The 17,833-nt window shown below is 43.2% G+C and overlaps 1 protein-coding gene across 1 annotated transcript; it reads right to left on the bottom strand.

Annotated features, from left to right (window-relative positions):
* Positions 1-13,704: 13,704 nt before the first annotated feature.
* On the bottom strand, positions 13,705-17,360 carry LOC115161145 (prostaglandin E2 receptor EP2 subtype). Its single transcript, XM_029711944.1, has 2 exons — positions 16,368-17,360; positions 13,705-15,877 (listed from the first exon to the last, which is right to left on the bottom strand). The coding sequence occupies exons 1-2, from the start codon at positions 17,154-17,156 to the stop codon at positions 15,584-15,586; spliced, it is 1,083 nt and encodes a 360-aa protein (XP_029567804.1). The 5' UTR covers positions 17,157-17,360; the 3' UTR covers positions 13,705-15,583.
* Between the last annotated feature and the right edge of the window lie 473 nt (positions 17,361-17,833).

Genomic DNA, 17,833 nt, shown 5'->3' with positions numbered 1-17,833 from the left:
GCTGCTCCTGTCCTCTCTGTTTTGGGGTACTTTTCGTTATTATTTTTATTTATTTATTTATTGATTTCACCTTTATTTAACCAGCTAGGCTAGTTGAGAACAAGTTCTCATTTGCAACTGCGACCTGGCCAAGATAAAGCAAAACAGATCAACACATACAACAACACAGAGTTACACATGGAATAAACAAACATACAATCAATAATAAGGTAGAAAAGTCTAATTACAGCATGTGCAAATGAGGTAGGATAAGGGAGGTAAGGCAATAAATAGGCCATGGTGAAGAAGTAATTAGAATATAGCAATTAAACACTGGAATGGTAGAATGTGCGGAAGATTAATGTGCAAGTAGAGATTTTGGGGTGCAAAGGAGCAAGATAAATAAATAAATACAGTATGGGGATGAGGTAGATTGGATGGGCTATTTACAGATGGGCTATGTACAGGTGCAGTGATCTGTGAGCTGCTCTGACAGCTGGTGCTAGTGAGGGAGGTACGAGTCTCCAGCTTTAGTGATTTTTGCAGAACGTTCCAGTCATTGGCAGCAGAGAACTGGAAGGAAAGGTGACCAAAGGAAGAATTGGCTTTGGGGGCGACCAGTGAGATATACCTGCTGGAGCGCGTGCTACGGGTGGGTGCTGCTATGGTGACCAGTGAACTGAGACAAGGCGGGGCTTTACCTAGCAGAGACTTGTGGATGACCTGGAACCAGTGGGTTTGGAGTCGAGGATGAAGTGAGGGCCAGCCAACAAGAGCGTACAGGTCGCAGTGGTGGGTAGTATATGGGGCTTTGGTGACAAAACGGATGGCACTGTGATAGACTGCATCCAATTTGTTGAGTAGAGTGTTGGAGGCTATTTTGTAAATGACATCGTTGAAGTCGAGGATCGGTAGGATAGTCAGTTTTACGAGGGTATGTTTGGCAGCATGAGTGAAGGATGCTTTGCTGCGAAATAGGAAGCCAATTCTAGATTTAATTTTTGATTGGAGATGTTTAATGTGAGTCTGGACGGAGAGTTTACGTCTAACCAGAGACCTAGGTATTTGTAGTTGTAAGCATATTCTAAGTCAGAACCGTCCAGATTAGTGATGCTGGACGGGCGGGCAGGTGCGGGCAGCGATCGGTTGAAGAGCATGCATTTAGTTTTACTTGCATTTAAGAGCAGTTGGAGGCCACGGAAGGAGAGTTGCATGGCATTGAAGCTTGTCTGGAGGTTAGTTAACACAGTGTCCAAAGAAGGGCCAGAGGAATACAGAATGGTGTCGTCTGCGTAGAGGTGGATCAAAGAATCACCAGCAGCAAGAGCGACATCATTGATGTATACAGAGAAGAGAGTCGGCCCGAGAATTGAACCCTGTGGCACCCCCATAGAGGCTGCCAGAGGTCCGGACAACAGGCCCTCTGATTTGACACACTGAACTCTATCAGAGAAGTAGTTGGTGAACCAGGTGAGGCAATCATTTGAGGAACCAAGTCTGTTGAGTCTGCCAATAAGAATGTTGTGATTGACAGAGTCGAAAGCCTTCGCCAGGTCGATGAATACGGCTGCACAGTAATATCTCTTATCGATGGCGGTTATCATATTGTTTAGTACCTTGAGCATAGCTGAGGTGCAGCCATGACCAGCTCTGAAACCAGATTGCATAGCTGAGATGGTACGGTGGGATTTGAAATGGTTGGTAATTTGTTAACTTGGCTTTCGAAGACTTTAGAAAGGCAGGGTAGAATAGATATAGGTCTGTAGCAATTTGGGTCTAGAGCAGTGGTTCTTAACCTTGTTGGAGGTACTGACCCCCACCAGTTTCATATGCGCATTCACCGAACCCTTCTTAATTGGAAAAATAAAATTCAAAACATAGGTATATATTTTACTGGTGCACAAAATGAACCGTGCATCAACATCAGTGTTCAAAGAACAAAACCATTAAAACATGATTTTCACACAAAAACAAAAACATAATAATGAATATTTACTGCAAATCAGTGTGACTTCTGCTGTTGCCTTTCAGAGACCAGTTCAGAAATGCGCGGCTTCACCTTGGCAAGCGCCACTCTCATGTCATTTTCGCAACAAAGTCTGTTCCTTTTCTTCGTTTTTATGTCCAGCATCCTCGAAAAGGATCGCAAAGATATGTTGTAACAAACGGTATGAAACGATGCTGTGAGGATCGGTTTGTTGATGGGTACAAAGCCGAGAACAGGCAGAGTAGCCTTTTCATCGAATCTGGCTCTCTTCACCTTGAATTCAGCGAGCGTTGTGTTCTTGTATTGTCCATCTCCATGCAGCTTAAGGAAGTGTTCTCTTAGTTTTGCTGGTGCTAGACTAGAATTGCTCAACTTGGCATTGCAAATCATGCAGTTAGGACGCTGACTCTCATCACGTTCCGTTATACATGTGAATCCATATTGTACATATTCGTCCGACCACTTTCTTTTTTTGCTCGACATAGTTAGTATGAAGGGATTAAAATATTAAGAAAGAAATCACACGACGTACCATCACGACAGTCACAATTCGACTACTGAGCGCGCCAAATTCCCTGCAGCACAGATAGGCCAAGCGATGTTGCGTGATCACCTGCAGCCAATGATGGCCAAGCGGGGCGTGTCATCACGAATCATATGAGTCGGGTGTGTGTCTTGACCTCCGCCGAACCCCTGAGACTGACTCACCGAACCCCTGGGGTTCGATCGAACCCAGGTTAAGAACCACTGGTCTAGAGTGTCTCCCCCTTTGAAGAGGGGGATGACTGTGGCAGCTTTCCAATCTATGGCAATCTCATACAATATGAAAGAGAGGTTGAACAGGCTAGTAATAGGGGTTGCAACTATTTCGGCAGATAATTTTAGAGAGGGCCCAGATTGTCTAGCCCGGCTGATTTGTAGGGGTCCAGATTTTGTAGCTCTTTCAGAACATCAGCTATCTGGATTTTGGTGAAGGAGAAGTGGGGGAGGCTTGGGCGAGTTGCTGTGGGGGGTGGAGGGCTGTCGATCGGGATAGGGGTAGCCAGGTGAAAGCATGGCCAGCCGTAGAAAAATGCTTATTGAAATTCTCAATTATAGTCGATTTATCCGTGGTGACAGTGTTTCCTAGCCTCAGTGCAGTGGGCAGCTGGGATGAAGTGCTCTTATTCTCCATGGACTTTACAGTGTCCCATAACTTTTTTGAGTTTGTGCTACAGGATGCACATTTCTGCTTGAAAAAGCTAGCCTTTGCTTTCCTAACTGCCTGTCTATTTTGGTTCCTAACTTCCCTGAAAAGTTGCATATCACGGGGGCTAATCGATGCTAATGCAGAATGCCACAGGATGTTTTTGTGCTGGTCAAGGGCAGTCAGGTCTGGAGAAAACCAAGGGCTATATCTGTTCTTGGTTCTACATTTTTTGAATGGGGCATGCTTATTTAAGATTGTGAGGAAGGCAGTTTTAAAGAATAACCAGGCATCCTTTACTGACGGGATGAGGTCAATATCCTTCAAGGATACCCGGGCCTGCTCACTGAAGTGTTTTAGGGAGCGTTTGACAGTGATGAGGGGTGGTCGTTTGACCGCAGACCCATTACGGATGCAGGCAATGAGGCAGTGGTCGCTGAGATCTTGGTTGAAAACAGCAGAGGTGTATTTGGAGGGCAAGTTGGTTAGGATGATATCTATGAGGGTGCCCGTGTTTACGGATTTGGGGTTGTACCTGGTGGGTTCATTGATCATTTGTGTGAGATTGAGGGCATCAAGCTTAGATTGTAGGATGGCCGGGGTGTTAAGCATGTCCCAGTTTAGGTCACCTAGCAGCACTAGCTCTGAAGATAGATGGGGGGCAATCAATTCACATATGGGGTCCAGGGCACAGCTGGGGGCAGAGGGTGGTCTATAGCAAGCGGCAACAGCGAGAGACTTGTTTCTGGAAAGGTGGATTTTTAAAAGTAGAAGCTCGAATTGTTTGGGTTCAGACCTGGATAGTAAGACAGAACTCTGCAGGCTATCTCTGCAGTAGATTGCAACACCACCCCCTTTGGCAGTTCTATCTTGTCGGAAAATGTTTGAGTTAGGGATGGAAATTTCAGGGGTTTTGGTGGTCTTCCTAAGCCAGGATTCAGACACGGCTAGGACATCAGGGTTGGCAGAGTGTGCTAAAGCAGTGAATAAAACAAACTTAGGGAGGAGGCTTCTTATGTCAACATGCATGAAACCAAGGCTTTTACGGTTACAGAAGTCAACAAATGAGAGCATCTGGGGAGTAGGAGTGGAGCTAGGCACTGCAGGGCCTGGATTAACCTCTACATCACCAGCGGAACAGAGGAGGAGTAGGATAAGGGCACGGCTAAAGGCTATCAGGACTGGTCGTCTAGTGCGTTCAGATCAGAGAGTAAAAGGAGCAGGATTCTTGGTGCGATAGAATAGATTCAAGGCATAATGTACAGACAAAGGTATGGTAGGATGTGATTACATTGGAGGTAAACCTAGGCATTGAGTAATGGCGAGAGAGATTTAGATCCTTAGATCCATCTGTGAGTATATTAAAGAAAGCATAGTATTGTATTCTTAAATGTTCACTTACAACTGAATCTACTCCTTCCTCAACATCCCTTACCCTCTCAAGCAACCATAGATCTATCAGTGGTTGAGGGAGAAACCAAAGTGGGACAGCAGGAAGAAGCACAGAGGGACTAAACTCCCTCCCAAACAACCCCATCTCTCTCACCATGCAATTGCCTATCCACCCAAAGCTTGTATTCAGTTTTTGTCCATGTTCCCAACACTCTAGGAGCACCTTTTTGTCGGATGTGTAACCTTATGTCCTTGTAGATTTACCCATAATGTCATGGCTAGCTGTTGTCTTCTTAACGTTACCGGCATCTCTCCGGACACTACCCGCATCGCTGCCACCGGGAGGTCCTGAGTACTCCACAACATATTCTTAGGGCTTGGGACTGGATAACGTCTAACTTTATGATCCATATGCTATACTTCCATAACCCACTGATGACTTTAACAGCTCTATATATATCATTTTAAACGCCATTCTATCTACCCCCTCTCCATTCCTGACAAGCAACGCATCACATCCAATATTTTCCTTCCTTTGACAACTACTCTGTTAATATGCTCCGCCCATGTCATTCGAGTGTCAAACCAGACCCCCAGAACCTAAACCCCTCCCACCCTCTCCAGATTCCTTCCATACAGCTTCAGGTATATTTCCTCCCGAACCTTCCTTCTAGAAAAAACACAGTCTGTGTTTTCTCAACTGCAAACTTGAAGCCCCACCTGAGGGACCACTGCTCTACTTCCCTAATCGCTTCTTGAAATATTCTGGCTGTATGGGTAATATTTCTCCCTCTCTTCCACAGCACTCCATCATCCGCAAACAATGACCTCCCAATATCAGGTCTCACCTGAGAGAATACATTGTCAATCATAATGGAGAACAACAAAGGACTAATGACACTTCCCTGGGGGATACCATTATCCACCTCATAGCTTTCTAACATAGAGCTCCCCACCCTCACTTGTATTGATCAGTCACTTGTATCCAGTTAAAAACCCTTCCTCCAACCCCCATGTTATCCAGCTTGATAAGTAGGCCTTCGTTCCACGTCATATCATAAGCCTTCTCTACATCAAAGAAAACGGCTACCACCATCTCCTTATTTGCCTATATCTTCCGTATGACTGACTTAAGGCACAGTACACGATCCATCGTTCCCCTGCCTTGTGGCCGTGTGGCTCAGATGGTAGTGCTGTGTGGCTCAGTTGGTAGAGCATGGTGTTTGCAATACCAGGGTTGTGGGTTTGATTCCCATGGGGGACCAGTACCAAAAAAAAAAGTATGAAATGTATGCATTCACTACTGTAAGTTGCTCTGGATAAGAGTGTCTACTAAATGACTAAAATGTAAAAAATGTAAATGTTTCCTGAACCCACTCTGATCTGGTGACATTAGTCCTCTACTCTCCAGAAAGTAAGTCAGCCTTTCCGTTATCATCCTTTCCATAAGTTTACATACGTGAGATGTCAACGCTATCGGCCTATAGCTTGAAGGACTTGTAGGGTCTTTCCCAGGTGTCTCTATTGGCACAACTACTGCCTGCTTCCAACTTCCAGGCAGTTTCTCTTTCTGCCTCACCTTATTATAAAGGCCCAATACATTCCCCATTGCAGTGTCACTGAGATGAGCCATCATGATGTAACACATCTCATCCTTCCCAGGAGATGTTACCCCAGCTTTAGCTAATGCATCTCAGCCAACGTAAAAGGGCCATTCAATGTATCCCCCACCATCTCTTTCTGATCCAGGAACCCCAGATGTTCTTCTCTGACCCTGTCTCTCACGCTGCCCCTCTTCTGTCAGATTATTTGAGCTGTGCACCTTCACAAATACCTGGGCTGACATCTCTGCCTTCTCCATATCTCTCACTGCAACAATCCCCACAGTTTTCAGCACAGGGAGATCCCAATCTCTTCTGACCCCACTCATCCTTCTACTGCTTGTGCTTGTTTATACTGAATCAGGTGCTGGTAATTATGGGACCTTTTCAACATTCTGAAAGCGCTGTTCCTACTCTTCACTGCTTCTCTACACCCTTCACTCTACCAGGGGACTGCGTTACTCTTTCTTCCCCCTGTACCCATAGGAATCACCTGCCTTGAGGCCCCTACTATTGCTCCTCTTATTCCCTCATTGACTGTTTCTATATCTGAATGAAGATCTACCTGAGACAACTCCTGTTCACTCAACTCCTGAAACAGACCCCACTCCACTTTCCCAAATATCCATCTCCTACTGATTCTTCCTCCCTCGTGATAGGATGATAGTGATCACTACCCACTGTACAGTCGTGGCCAAAAGTTTTGAGAATGACACAAATATTAATTTCCACAAAGTTTGCTGCTTCAGTGTCTTTAGATATTTTTGTCAGATGTTACTATGGAATACTGAAGTATAATTACAAGCATTTCATAAGTGTCAAAAGCTTTTATTGACAATTACATGAAGTTGATGCAAAGAGTCAATATTTGCAGTGTTGACCGTTCTTTTTCAAGACCTCTGAAATCTGCCCTGGCATGCTGTCTATGAACTTCTGGGCCACATCCTGACTGATGGCAGCCCATTCTTGCATAATTAATGCTTGGAGTTTGTCAGAATATGTGGGTTTTTGTTTGTCCACCTGCCTTTTTTTAAAATGTATTTATTTCACCTTTATTTAACCAGGTAGGCAAGTTGAGAACAAGTTCTCATTTACAATTGCGACCTGGCCTGACCTTTTGAGGATTGACCACAAGTTCACAATGGGATTAAGGTCTGGGGAGTTTCCTGGCCATGGACCCAAAATATCTATGTTTTGTTCCCCGAGCCACTTAGTTATCACTTTTGCCTTATGGCAAGGTGCTCCATCATGCTGGAAAAGGCATTGTTCATCATCAAACTGTTCCTGGATGGTTGGGAGAAGTTGCTCTCGGAGGATGTGTTGGTACCATTATTTATTCATGGCTGTGTTCTTAGGCAAAATTGTGAGTGAGCCCGCTCCCTTGGCTGAGAAGCACCCCACACATGAATGGTCTCAGGATGCTTTACTGTTGGCATGACACAGGACTGATGGTAGCGCTCACCTTGTCTTCTCCGGACAAGCCTTTTTCCGGATGTCCCAAACAATCGGAAAGGGGGTTCATCAGAGAAAATGACTTTACCCCAGTCCTCAGCAGTCCAATCCCTGTACCTTTTGCAGAATATCAGTCTGTCCCTGATATTTTTCCTAGAGAGAAGTGGCTTCTTTGCTGCCCTTCTTGACATCAGACCTTCCTCCAAAAGTCCTTGCCTCACTGTGCGTGCAGATGCACTCACACCTGCCTGCTGCCATTCCTGAGCAAGCTCTGTACTGGTGGTGCCCCGATCCCGCAGCTGAATCAACTTTAGGACACGGTCCTGGCGTTTGCTGGACTTTCTTGGGCGCCCTGAAGCCTTCTTCACAACAATTGTACTGCTCTCCTTGAAGTTCTTGATTATCTGATAAATGGTTGATTTAGGTGCAATCTTACTGGCAGCAATATCCTTGCCTGTGAAGCCCTTTTTGTGCAAGACAATAATGACGTCACGTGTTGTCACGCCCTGAGCATAGAGAACCCTTGTTTCTTTATGGTGTAGTAGGTCAGGGCGTGACTAGGGGGTTGTCTAGTTTAATATTTCTATGTTGTGTTCTAGTTTATATTTTCTATGTTGGTGTTTTGTATGATTCCCAATTAGAGGCAGCTGGTAATCGTTGTCTCTAATTGGGGATCATATTTAAGTAGCTATTTTTCCCACCTGTGTTTGTGGGATATTGTTTTGTGTTTGTGCCTGTGCACCATGTAGTCAAGTTTAGTTGTTCGTTTATTTGATTTATTTGTTTTTGCTTGAAGTTTCACTTTGGAATAAAGATGTGGAACTCTATATATGCTGCACCTTGGTCCCGTTCTTACGACATCTGTGACACGTGTTTCCTTGCAGGTAACCATGGTTGACAGAGGAAGAACAATGATTCCAATCACAACCCTCCTTTTGAAGCTTCCAGTCTGTTATTTGAACTCAAGCAGCATGACAGAGTGATCTCCAGCCTTGTCCTTGTCAACACTCACACCTGTGTTGACGAGATGATGTCAGCAGGTCCTTTTGTGGCAGGGCTGAAATGCAGTGGAAATGTTTTTTGGGGATTCAGTTCATTTGCATGGCGAAGAGGGACTCTGCAATTAATTGCAATTCATCTGATCACTCTTCATATCATTCTGGAGTATATGCAAATTGCCATCATACAAACTAAGGCAGCAGACTTTGTGAAAATTAATATTTGTGTCATTCTCAAAACTTTTTGCCGCAACTGTAGATTCCTCCAAAACCTCCCAGTTACATCTGCCTGCCATTGAATTTGAGATCCAGAGTAGATTCATTTCCAGTTATTGGGTCAATCCTGGTTCCCCGGCTGTCATTACGACTCATAAGCCCTTTCTCGGGAATTGTAAACTTCAGAGAGGATGTGTTTCGTTTCTGTGCCATCGTGCCATTTGTCAACTTTGCCACATGGTGCTGTGTCTCCTCATTCTTCTCATTATGATGAGGACCAAAGGATGCTCTAAAGCAGTGTTTACCAACAAGGGGTACTTGGCCTATCCACAGGGGGTACATGAGAAAACTCATGAGACGATAGGCTTACTGATTAAGTGCACATGACGGTGTACTTCAGGGGGACTCCGGGCAGAGCAAAATTCAGTTGGTGGTACAGTAACCCAAAAGGTTGCGAACCACTGCTTCAAAGGATGCCGCTCGAACACAAAATAAGTTTCATTAGGAAATACAATATTTTGCCCTTCTTTCAAATCACAAAAACACATTATTCTAACTCAGTATGAATCTGGTCATGTTTGGCTTGTGTGACTTTCCCATGAAGAGTCACAGATGAATAATACAAATATTTTACACCACTCTTCTAGTCTGGATATCATCTTACCATATTTGAAATGGCACATTTTGTTATGAGCAAGCTAAGGTTTTTTTATAGCATGATGAATCCTTGAACTTCCTGAGAAGAGAATGGGAGGGGGTGCAGGCTGATTGTGAGTTGGTGGTTAAGACTATCAGTTTGGTTGAAGCACTTCTCATGTGTTCTTTGTGAGCATAGTAGGCAGCAGAGGAGGCTAAAGTGAGGAAGCAAAGCTATAGAACAGCTGTGTGTATCTTATACACCCCTACCACCAACGCTTGTGCCCACAAACACAGGAAAAGTTCAAACAAAGACAAAAGACGGTCATAAAATATATCTGTTGTCAAAAATTCAGCCTTTTAATATTTTTTTCACCATCACTTAGTGTCCATGTGTGTAATAGAGGGTAGGGAGCCAAAAGCCTGTTTGAATCATTCTAACGTGTAAACACTTAACTTAATGGATTATTTCAGAAGGACGCCTTACGCAAGACCACTCAGGCCTTGCTATCATCATGCACTATGTCTTCTTCCTGTCACTAACTAGCCTGAGAATAGAAGACACCCAGTGATGTCATCCTAACAAGACAGGACACGGCTGGAAGTCCATCTGCATTTCCTGTATTCACAGAAAGGACTGGATGTTTGTTGAAGGGTATAAGAAAAGTCACAGTGTGACGTCAGTGGGACAGCAGAGTTGTGTAGGATGTTCTCGGGGTGGCAGGTAGCCTAGTGGTTAAGCGTTGGGCCAGTAACTGGAAGGTTGCTGGATTGAATCCCTGAGCTGACAAGGTAAAAATCTGTTGTTCTGCCCCTGAACAAAGCACTGTTCCCTGATAGGCCATCATTGTAAATAAGAATTTGTTCTTAACTGACTTGCCTATAAAAAAAAAATATTCAACTTAGTGGAGGGTACCTACCTACCAGGAAGGTTCTAGAGTATGGTATGAGATTGAGTTGTAGAAGCTGCGTTAGAGAGACCGTAGGGGAGATTGCAGGGACAAAACACAATGTTTGATTGGTGGAACATTTTCTATGATATCAAATGTAATTAAAAAAATTGTCATTGTAATAGGAGTATACAGTTGAATAAAAAGGAGAGCAGTCGTAAGTCAATTAAAAATCAATCCAGTGTATTACAAGTTGCAAAAGGGAGACCATCCAGCACAGAAGGAAAGAACATGTCAAACCGGCCTTCTCTGAGCAGTTGTGAACTGATTACATTATCGAACAGTGTCCACAGAATGTCATCAATACAGTGCAACAGTGAGTAATCAGTGTGTCCTCAGTGCTTGTACCTGGACCTTCCGTAATCGCTCTCATCCATAACATTCAGCATCAAGTCTAGTGAAACTCTGAACATTGTGTTGATCACTCTAAACTAAATATGAGCTTACATGTCCTTATTACAGGTCATGAGAAAAGAAGAAACACACTGCTCTTGATAGGATCACTGCTCTTTAAAAAGCTTTACGTATCGACCTCAAGGCCTTTGTCAGAGCTTTATCTTATTATTTTGTATCTTATTAAACTATTAAGGGCTTGTAAGTAAGCATTTCACTGTAAGGTTTAAACTTGTTGTATTCGGCGCATGTGACAAATAAAGTTTGATTTGATTTGTTACCATACACCTGCAAAAAAGTTAGCTCAGATGTGCGAGTGCCTTTTGATTTTTTTCCTATCACGGTGATCAGTTCCATTTTAATCTCAAAACAACAGAAATGATTTAGTGATAGTGATTCTACAGTATGTGGTGTTGTTGTCCAGTGTTCCAGGGGAGTACTGTCTTGCACAGTATTGTATTGCAACCATGAGGGCTACTTCTGGTCTCAGCTGGGACCACTGCATTTACCTCAAGGTTACACAAGGAGCTGATTTGCCCCCCAAGACATTTCACAAGATAAACACATTGGAAGTATAGACAAAGAGTAATTAGAAACAGTGTTTTTTTTCTATGCTTGTTTTTCCCTTTTCAATGTAGGAATACAGTACAGAGATGTAGACGGTACAGAGTGCTCAGTGTGATCTGATATAGGTGATACTTTCTGCTGTAGATTAGAACTCTAGGATGTGGTAAAGGCCTACTGATAAATGGGACCTTTTACTATGATGAGATCCTGTTGTTTTGGCCGAGCAAACAACCTCTGGGCTGTCACGCTGCATTAGTACTCTGCAGGGGAGGTTTCAATGGAAAACGCAGCAAGCAGCAGTTTATGGGAATTTCTTTGTTTTAAAAGCTACAGATTATACTGAGTAATCAGTGGCGTCATGCCCATAGGGGGCACAGGGGCACATGCCCCCTCAGATTTGTCCTGTTAAGAAACATTTTGAAAAAAATAAACAAAATTTGCTGTAATACTACTAGCCACTTAGCAATTTTATGAAGTTGGCTTTAGCTAGCGCAGATAGGTTCCCAATCTCCTAACCTCATATCTAGCTACCAATAAGCCCTTTCAGGCAATCAATCAAGTTAGATCAGCTTGCTAGTCTAACTATTTTAACTCGCATGTCTGTTGAAAAGTTTAGTATACTTTAGAAAAGCAAGCAATAACTAAATATACTGAATAAGACACATTCCTTTCAATCTTTTACACAGATTTTAGTAGAGATGCAGAGAAGCATATTTAGTTTCTTAAAAAAAACACCTGTCAACAGGATACAGATAGCTAGAGGTATGCTTAGATATGCAGAAAAATGTGCATATTTTTTTTACATAGGATTAAGCATAATGATTATGGTTTTAGATTGCAGAAAAAAGCTGTTTCAGGTGTTTGAAAAAGGCAAAATTCTCAAACTTAACCCCCTCCACTCCCACCCCATCATCTGACATCCTCACTTACTTCATGCCCCCTCAGAGTTTGGGGATGCATGACGCCCCTGTAGGTAATGGTACCCCATAGTCATCTGGTCTCCAAATGTAGAGAATGAGCGGCATCCATCTGGCAGCACCCCTTAATTACATTTTAGTCAGCAGCATACCACCGTGTATTCCATTGCTGACTTGCCTCTGAAGCTAAACAGGGTTGGTCCTGGTTGGTCCCTGGATGGGAGACCAGATGCTGCTGGACGTGGTGTTGGAGGCACTCTTTCCTCGGGTCAAAAGAACTATCCTAGTGCACCAGGGCAGTGATTGGGGACATTGCCCTGTGTATGGTGCTGTCATTTGGATGAGATGTTAAACGGGTGACCTTACTCTCTGTGGTCACTAAAAATCCCTTGACACTTATTGTAAGAGTAGGAGTGTTAACCCCGGTGTCCTGGCTACATTCCCAATCACACCATCATGGCCACCTCATCATCCCCATTAGCTTCCAATTGGCTCATTCATCCCCCCTCCTCTCCCTGTAACTATTCCCCAGGTTGTTGCTGTAAATGAGAATATGTTGTCAGTCTACTTACCTGGTAAAAAAAGGGTTAAATTAAAAAAAGAATGCAATTTGAATGAGGACAGACAGTGAAGCAAGCACCACAGCAGCTTCAACTCAGCAACCCCTCTGCAAATCAAACATGTGTTGTTAATTCTCTAGATATTTGGTCTCTGGATGCTGTTAACATTCTCAACTCGGAAGCATTAAAAAAACTTTCCTGTGGGAAATATCCCGTGGGGTCATGGACATGGCACTTGATCAACTTAAAAAAACATTCCTACAGTATATTAGGCCTAGGTCAAATCTTTAGGCTAAATTTCAGGGACCGTATTTATAGTCTCCCAGTCACAGAGCTGTATTATCCATATTATCTTCATTTTACTACTTTTACTCTTTGTGAATAAGGGCCCTTAACTGTGATCCAACGTACAATATCATGTAGTGTTGTATTTTGTATGTACAGTAATGTTCTGGGCTGTTGTTGTTTGTTCGTACTATTGGTTGTCTGTTCCTTGTTATCTTCATAAGATGTGCGACATTCTGTGAGCTGTCCAATCTAACTGATATGAACATTAAATGAAATCTCAGATACCTTCGAAAATAAAAATCTGAGTTCCTGTTTGTGTTTCGAAATCCTATGTCCTTGTTGTCACTTGGAAATGAAGTTTTTGTGTACATGCGGCCTGTGTTTGTTAGTGTAAGTGTGATCTGTGTCCAATTCTATGTTACTCTATGTTGTATCAGTCCAACCAGAAACCATCTGGTTGTGAGATGACCGTGCATCCTTCCCTGTAAGTGTACTGTTAGTATATAGTACAATATACTGTTGCACTTGGAGACATTATTCACTTTTTTCTTCATTCTGTAGTTCAATAAAGGACCATTTGGAGAGATTCAGTACAATATTTATGGAGCATTGGAGATAGGCCACAGTATATTAGCTCAATCTCCCCCTCACTTCAGTCGTCGACTGAAATTCACACTAACAAATTTAAACGGTAAACCCACACACAGTGGCACACAAATAAAAACTGTTTAAAAATGTCCACTTTTATAAAGATCAGCTTTACCAATTACTGACCTAGCAAAGATGTGCCAAAGTGTCAGCTCAGTGCAATAGTCAAATAATCCAAGGTGAGTGTTTCCTTCCTAGATTCGTAAAGGACTGAAAGTCCAGCAGCAAACACACTTCTTATGCGAGTGGAGATCTTATCTGAAAGGACATGTGACATACCAATGATGTGAACGGAGCATAAAGTAAATACAGACGCAGTGGTTTATGGGAAACACATTGAGTGCATCTGCTCAAACTAATCTGAATACAGTGAGTGAGTTCCAAATGGCACCCAATTTACTACATATTCCCCTATGGGCCCTGGTCAAAAGTAGTGCACTATAAAGGGATTAGGATGCATTTTAGGATGCACACACCGCCTCCCTCTGACTTCCTGCCTTAAGGGCAATGACACTTTCGTTTAATAAACAACATAGCTATTTCAGTCTTAAACAGTCACTCAACCAGATCACTGCAAATGGAAGCCCTGCTGGCCTTTTACTTAATAAACGATCAACATAGATGCAGGGATTCAGGCTGACTGAAAATGAATAGAACCACGGAAGGGTAGGCACCACTTTTGAAGAAAATAACATGAATTGTTTTCTAAAAAAAGCCATGTCAGGAAATGGAAAGAGAAATACAGGAACACTTGAATGGACGTATAGTCGCAGCAGTAGTTAGGATGACATACTGTACACAGCACACAGATGAGGACACACAAGTCAAAACCGGTCTGTTCTGTGTGCATTATGAATAAGACAAGCCAACACCTTTGTTTGGAATGGAAAGTTACTGGTATGAGTAAGTACATCAAGCTGAAACCCATGTTATCGTCACACATTACAACTAAATCAAGGATTGAGTATCTGTTGAGGAGTGGCTTAATGCAAAGGGACAGATGAAACATTCCAAGAAATGTTAAGAACGGCACAGTGGTCACCAAATGTCTAAACATGTTGTAACGTGCTGAACAGGTAGCTATGTTTACCTTCTCAGGATTGGGACTGTATAGCTTTCAGCCTTAACAGTTGGTCTGCCTGCTTTTTTTCCAGTCCCATGTAGGTGACCTGACCGTCTTGTCCATGTAATCTTATTCATTATGATCTAAAATACTTCTTTGCTGTGAGACATCATATGAATACGGGCTCCGACGACAGCTGGGTTTGGGTTCTGATACTGAAATATTTAATGTAAACATTCAATATAATACAAGGACATTATATTTGGTTTTCCAATCATAAAATGGCTTAAGATTAGATCATGTTTATTGACCTTTATTAATATAGTAAATACTTGACCCATTTGTCCAGGAGGAGTTCGGTCAAATTAACATTTCAGTCCTATACATTTCTGATCATAAAGTTTGTATATAAATATAATGAAGCAATGAAATAAGTAGACACATCAAAATGCCCTGTTCCAAATCCCAAATCCATATTGTGTGGGCATAACATGTCAGCACCGCAGCCTTCCACATCTCTGATATCTTCCTCAATCTATTCCAACCTCCTGTCATGAGGTCAATAAGTGAAAATGCTGCACCTCACTAAATGTTTATTTGCAAGTACACACTGTGTAAGGGGGTCCCTTCAACCAGTGGATGTCTAGTCTGTTAAATCACTTCCTGTGTCCACTTAGGCTCCTGCTGATATCAAATGGTCCCGTTACTGTAATCCTTCTAGTCTGGGTCATTGGTTCCATATGCATGAAATTATGTCTTGTCCACTCTCTGCACTTCCTCGTTCTGGAGCTCCATGGGTGGGTTTGGCGGTGAGAGTTTTGTCCCAACGTGGAAAGCCTTTTCCCGTGGGAATGTGGGGGCCTCAGGGGGCCTCTGGGGCTTACACAGTGTCAGCTTCCTCCAGAGGAAGCGCAGCACCGAGGGGCTGAGGATGATGAAGAGCCAGGGGTCGATGATGGAGTTGAAGGACAGCAGGCGGAGAGCAGCGAGATCAGTGCCATAGCTCTCATTTGACCTGCCCATGAAGTTGATGAACACACGGAGCTATGGGGGACACACACACACACACAGACACACACACACACAAAGAGAAATGCATCACAGTCAGTTATTCAGAATTTCAATATTAACAAAATATGGTTATCAAGTAAGACAGTATCCTTATTATCTATTAAAGGCCAGGAAGTATTGGTTGCAGCTAGTAGGCTTCAGCTATAACAGGTGCAAGAACACTGCAATAAGTACATGGTAATATAATAAATAAATAATCACAATATGTCAATGGTCTTGCTCCATGTAAGCCTAAGTCTTTCATTATTGATATATTAAATGTTTAAATTGGGTTGATGTTGTTTATGATGATGTAACAGAAGAGGACATGGTTATGTTAAAGAGAACCATTTTGAACTGTAACATATGTGAAGAAGAGATGCTTGGGTTGAGAGAAGGGAGGGCACACACACACTGCACATTAGACAGTATCTCAATATTTTCAATATTTTTGGACCTGCAACATCGAAACGAATGCTCTTACCACTAAAGGAAACGAACAGATGACAAAGGTAACCGTTATGAACAGCAAAAGCAGAAGATGCTCCACTTCCTCCGTCATAGAGAGGGATCTTTGGTAGAACCGTATCCGCCGCGTTAAAACACGCGCTTTGCACCTCCTATACATCATAATTAAGTGGTAGACGACAGATAAGTTACAGACCACTGTGGTAGAAATCATGATGAGAGTCAATGACGCATACACACCGACGTGTACTTTTGGTTTGGTTTCTAATGGGACCATGTCAAAGAAGCACCAAGTCCCCGGGCAATATTGAACGTATTTTCCAAAGCCCACGAAAGGTGCTAGGCAGAAAAGGATGCAGATCAGGTAGATGAGTGTAATGGTGATGTATCCGCAGCGTTTTCTCAAGTGCCGTTCGTAAAAATACGGGTGTCCAAAGGAGAGGTAGCGCTCCAAAGCCATGGCGCACAGAATGGCCAAAGTGGCGAGGCTGAAAAACGTCATGCTGAACCCAAAATAGTCGCATACCGCTCCATTTCCACCCATACCCATCAAGGTCCTGTTTTGTGTATAGGAGGCTAGTACGAGAGGACTGACAGAGAAGGTACCCAGTAGGTCCGTAATCACCAGCGCGGTCACCAGCACCTGGAAAAGGGATGGACTTTGCCTCCGGCGCCGCATCTCCAAGAGGACCAAGGCGATTAAATTGCCCAGAACTCCCGCCGAAAACATTGCCGCGGACATATAGAGATTCCCTGACGAGACATTGTCTCTGTCACCGCACGTTAATTTAGATTTGTAATCCATAAAAAATGTATTAACCTACTCCACTAAGCGTTAAACGCATGACCTGATCAATGTAACGTTTATGCAGATCAGTGCACACAAAGGAGCAACGTCCGCGTCCAATTGACATAAGAAATGCGGCTCATCTCGTGTCAACAAAAACGCAGATTTATTTTCAGTCCCACCCACCACCCACACACGCAACCATGTGGTTCACTGTGCTGAGAGTGTAGTGTGAGCACACACTGTGTGCGTTCCTCTGCCCAGGCGTGGCTGACGCATTTCAGATCTTACAACGCATGGATAGGTAGGCCTATTTTAAGTATAAACTAATGTCGCGTTCAAAACAACTGGGAACTCGGAACTCAGAATTCGCAAATCTTCGACTTCCGACGTCAATGCGTTCAAAATAACTGGGAACTCGGAAAGAAAACAGCTCCAGCTGGGAAAAATCGACTTGAACAGTCATCCTACTCGGAATCCCAACTCGGAGTTCCCAGTTGTTTTGACCGCGGCATATGAGTACTGTCAGCCTGCTCAAGTGGAGAAGTGCGCACTACCCACTTTTAATTGATTTTTTAAGATTGTATTACTTACCCTCGGATTTAATTTGTTTTCACTTTTTGTTTAGGCCTACTGTTATATGTCTGCCTGATAAATGCCACTTTTATATGTAGCCTTCTTTTGTATAGGCCTAC

The sequence above is a fragment of the Salmo trutta genome, chromosome 1 (assembly GCF_901001165.1).
Source record: "Salmo trutta chromosome 1, fSalTru1.1, whole genome shotgun sequence".
In the NCBI taxonomy this organism is placed as follows: Eukaryota; Metazoa; Chordata; class Actinopteri; order Salmoniformes; family Salmonidae; genus Salmo; species Salmo trutta.
Note: the sequence above shows the minus strand (reverse complement) of the source record. Positions and strands in the feature narration are given on the sequence as shown.

What these genes read in the sequence shown, in the direction of transcription:
- LOC115161145 (XM_029711944.1), bottom strand. Translation starts at nt 17,156, where the DNA reads ATGGATTACAAATCTAAATTAACGTGCGGTGACAGAGACAATGTCTCG. An exon ending in TCTGTTCGTTTCCTTTAGTG is followed by an intron (nt 15,878 to 16,367) that starts GTAAGAGCATTC and finishes TGTCCCCCATAG; the next exon opens with CTCCGTGTGTTCATCAACTT.